Source organism: Bison bison, unplaced genomic scaffold, assembly GCF_000754665.1.
Source record: "Bison bison bison isolate TAMUID 2011002044 unplaced genomic scaffold, Bison_UMD1.0 scf7180017864063, whole genome shotgun sequence".
Lineage (NCBI taxonomy): Eukaryota > Metazoa > Chordata > Mammalia > Artiodactyla > Bovidae > Bison > Bison bison.
The window spans coordinates 13,969,750-13,972,890 of NW_011494635.1; the positions used below are offsets into that span (position 1 = coordinate 13,969,750).

The 3,141-nt window shown below is 52.6% G+C and overlaps 1 protein-coding gene across 1 annotated transcript; it reads right to left on the bottom strand.

Moving 5' to 3' along the window:
* Window positions 1–524: 524 nt before the first annotated feature.
* On the bottom strand, window positions 525–1,106 carry LOC104986176 (chromosome unknown open reading frame, human C20orf141). The gene is made up of 2 exons (XM_010836632.1): window positions 841–1,106; window positions 525–756 (listed from the first exon to the last, which is right to left on the bottom strand). The coding sequence occupies exons 1-2, from the start codon at window positions 1,104–1,106 to the stop codon at window positions 525–527; spliced, it is 498 nt and encodes a 165-aa protein (XP_010834934.1).
* Window positions 1,107–3,141: the final 2,035 nt, after the last annotated feature.

The following is a 3,141-nucleotide window of genomic DNA, read 5'->3' on the forward strand; positions in this document are numbered from 1 at the left end:
TTTCATACAGGCTCCCCAGAGGAGCCCTATTATGACCTGGATCAGGGTGGGGGCCAGCCAAGAGAGGGACCATTGCTGGGTGTGAGGTTTACCTGAGCCTCTCTCGTGGACCCTTCAGGCTTTAGGGGAGCCTGGTGAGCCCACAGATGTAGTCTGTCACGTTTTCTTGTGGAAAGCCCTCTTTGGAGCCCTCCCTTCCCTGCTGGCCTGTATCCAGCCCTGCTTCACTCTTTTAATTCTTTCAAGAGAAGTTCTCTAGAATCACAGAGGAGGCCAGAATAGCCTCCCCCAACCTACAGGTTCTGAGATGGCTCCATACCCTCCACTGGGCTCCCTGTCCCTTATCTCACATTTTACTGATGCCCTCAGACTCAGACTTAGGTATCCACTGTCCACATTGTGAGGCCAGAGGTCCCCCAAGATGCAGGCTGGGGGATAAAGGAGTATCCTCCCACCTTCCCAACCTAGGGTGGAGGAAAGGAAGCCTGAGGAAATAGCATGGCCAGTGTATTTCCGGAGGACACTCAAGTCCAAGGATGAAGGCAAAAAGCAAGGGCAAGCAGGGTCAAGGGCACACCGCGGGCTCCCAGGAGCAACCCCGCGCCCAGGCACAGCAGCAACAGAGCCTCCTGGAGGCTGAGTCGTCCTGCGACTGCCACTGCGGGTGGAGCCTCCTGCTGTTCCGGACCCTCGCCGGCCCCCTGACTCTGGCCTCTTGTGAGATGTGTGTGCTGTGACCAGGTGGGACCTGCAGGCCTGTGGAGAGAAAGGGCGGCAGCTGGGTTTGGGGAGGCTGATGGTTTGCTCACCTGCCCAACCTGTAGGCTGCAGTCCACTTACCGGTGGAGCATGTCGAAGGCCAGGAAGCTGACCAGTAGCAGCAGCAGCAGCAAGGCTGGGCCAGTTGTGGAAAAGATGGCCCGAATTGTCAGCCCCAGTGCCCCCAGTCCAAGGACACTATCCAGGACCTGGGCCCTGCTAGGGCCCCAGGGGGACACACACGGACCCACTGGACTAGCTGATCCCTCCCCTGCACCCATGCCCCTGGGAGGGCCTGGGGTAGGAGAAACAGCAGCTTCGGGCCTGGGTAAGCAGAGGTGGGTCATGGAGGAAGGTGGAGGTTACAGGAAGGACTAGTGCTGGGCGAGAGGAGGAGTGGGAGCGTGGGAGGGGGTGGTGGCAGACCTCAAGGGTAGGCTCAGGCAGTGGGGAGTTGGACTGTTTAGGAATCTCCCCCTCCTCACACGCCCACTCACCAAACCCTCCTCACCTCCTCCCACTTTGGTCAGTCATTCTGGTTGGTTGGGCAGCTGGAGCATTGTGACCTATTGCCAGGTGGGGTCCTGGGGTAAGCGGGGTGGGGTGGGGTAGGGTCAGGGTTGCTAATGCTGGCCCTGGCCTCATAATTAGCTGGTGGTGTAGCCAGAAGGAGGTCTGACATTTAAGAGCTAAGACTCATCCTCTTATCTTTGCTAATTCTCCACCCAAGGGGTCTGTGGGGATCTGAGTTGCCAGGAGGCATTGTAACCCCATCACCACCTGGGCAGCTGACCAAGAAAGGAAGAGCCACTTTCTTTATCTCATAGGTTCCCAGGACTAGGTGTCCAGGGGCAAGTCGCTCAACCTGTCTGTCCCCAGTTCTTTCCCTTGAGAGCAAGGTGATGCCTGTGGGCATTCATGTGGGGGATTATTCAGAATTTCAATCCTGGAATGCACAGATAGGCTCTGCCAGGAAGCAACCTGAGGCTTTCTGGAATGGGGTAACCACATGACCTGCTAAATGGGGGTGGGGCAGGAGGGGCTGTTTAGGTGTTAGAAGCAATGTGGTTTGTGGGAGGTGTTCTGGATACTGGCATTCCAGAAATGGCACAGAGAATGTGACTGTGAGAGGGCTACAACATAGTAACCCCAAAATTGGAGGTTAAGGTTACCCTCCAAGAATGAAATTAAGAAGAATGAACATGTATAAAGGGACTGATCTGGAAAAGAAACCTGTCTCTAACTGGTAATCTGTAAATGGTTACAGAGGTTCCAACACATTTCAGTTTAGTGACTTGAGAGGCAAGAGTGAAAATGGGTCATAATCAAGAGAACTTAATCCTTGTTCTCATATCATATTTTGAAGGTAAACTGATGGAGGTAGGGGTAGAGGGACAGTGGCCATACAGCCCCTAGGAGAGGAGGAGACAGAGCAAGCGTCTCGCTGCATATCTGTCTCCAGGGGACTCTGTTCAAAGATTCAAGCCTAGTGACCTTGACATATTTGGTGATGGTGGGCTCAACAATGATACAGCCAATGCCACCACCCCTGGGACCTTTCATTGGTTGTGTTTTTCTGAGTCAGCCCCAAACAATAAAGCAATGCCCACAAAATTTTGAAGAAAATTATTTACAACTTAGTAGATTTGGAGAAGGCAATGGCACCCCACTCCAGAACTCTTGCCTGGAAAATCCCATGGACGGAGGAGCCTGGTAGGCTGCAGTCCATGGGGTCGCTAAGAGTTGGACACGACTGAGTGACTTCACTTTCACTTTTTCTTCATTTGGAGAAGGAAGTGGCAACCCACTCCAGTGTTCTTGCCTGGAGAATCCCAGGGATGGGGGAGCCTGGTGGGCTGCCATCTATGGGGTCACACAGAGTTGGGCACGACTGAAGCGACTTAGCAGCAGCAGCAGCGGTAGCATATATCTGTCTACATGATTATTAAGTATGAGGGTAAAGACATTTTTGGGCTTTCCTGGTGGCTCATAGGGTAAAAGCATCTGTCTACAATGCAGGAGACCTGGGTTCGATCCCTGGGTTGGGAAGATCCCCTGGAGAAGGAAATGATAACCCACTCCAGTACTCTTGCCTGGAAAATCCCATGGACTGAGAAGCCTGGTAGGCTACAGTCCATGGGGTCGCAAAGAGTCGGACACCACTGAGTGACTTCACTTCACTTCACTTCAAAGACATTTTAAGCCAAACAAGTTCTCAAAAACTTGACCTTGCATACACTCTTTCTTAGAAAGCTACTGGAGGATGTGCTTCAGAAAAATAATGAACTAAACTAGGAAAGAAGTGAGGCTAAACACAGGAAAGGGATGATGAGAAAGACCTGGGATGTCAGTAACGTTTCCAGATAAAGAAAGCAAGTAACC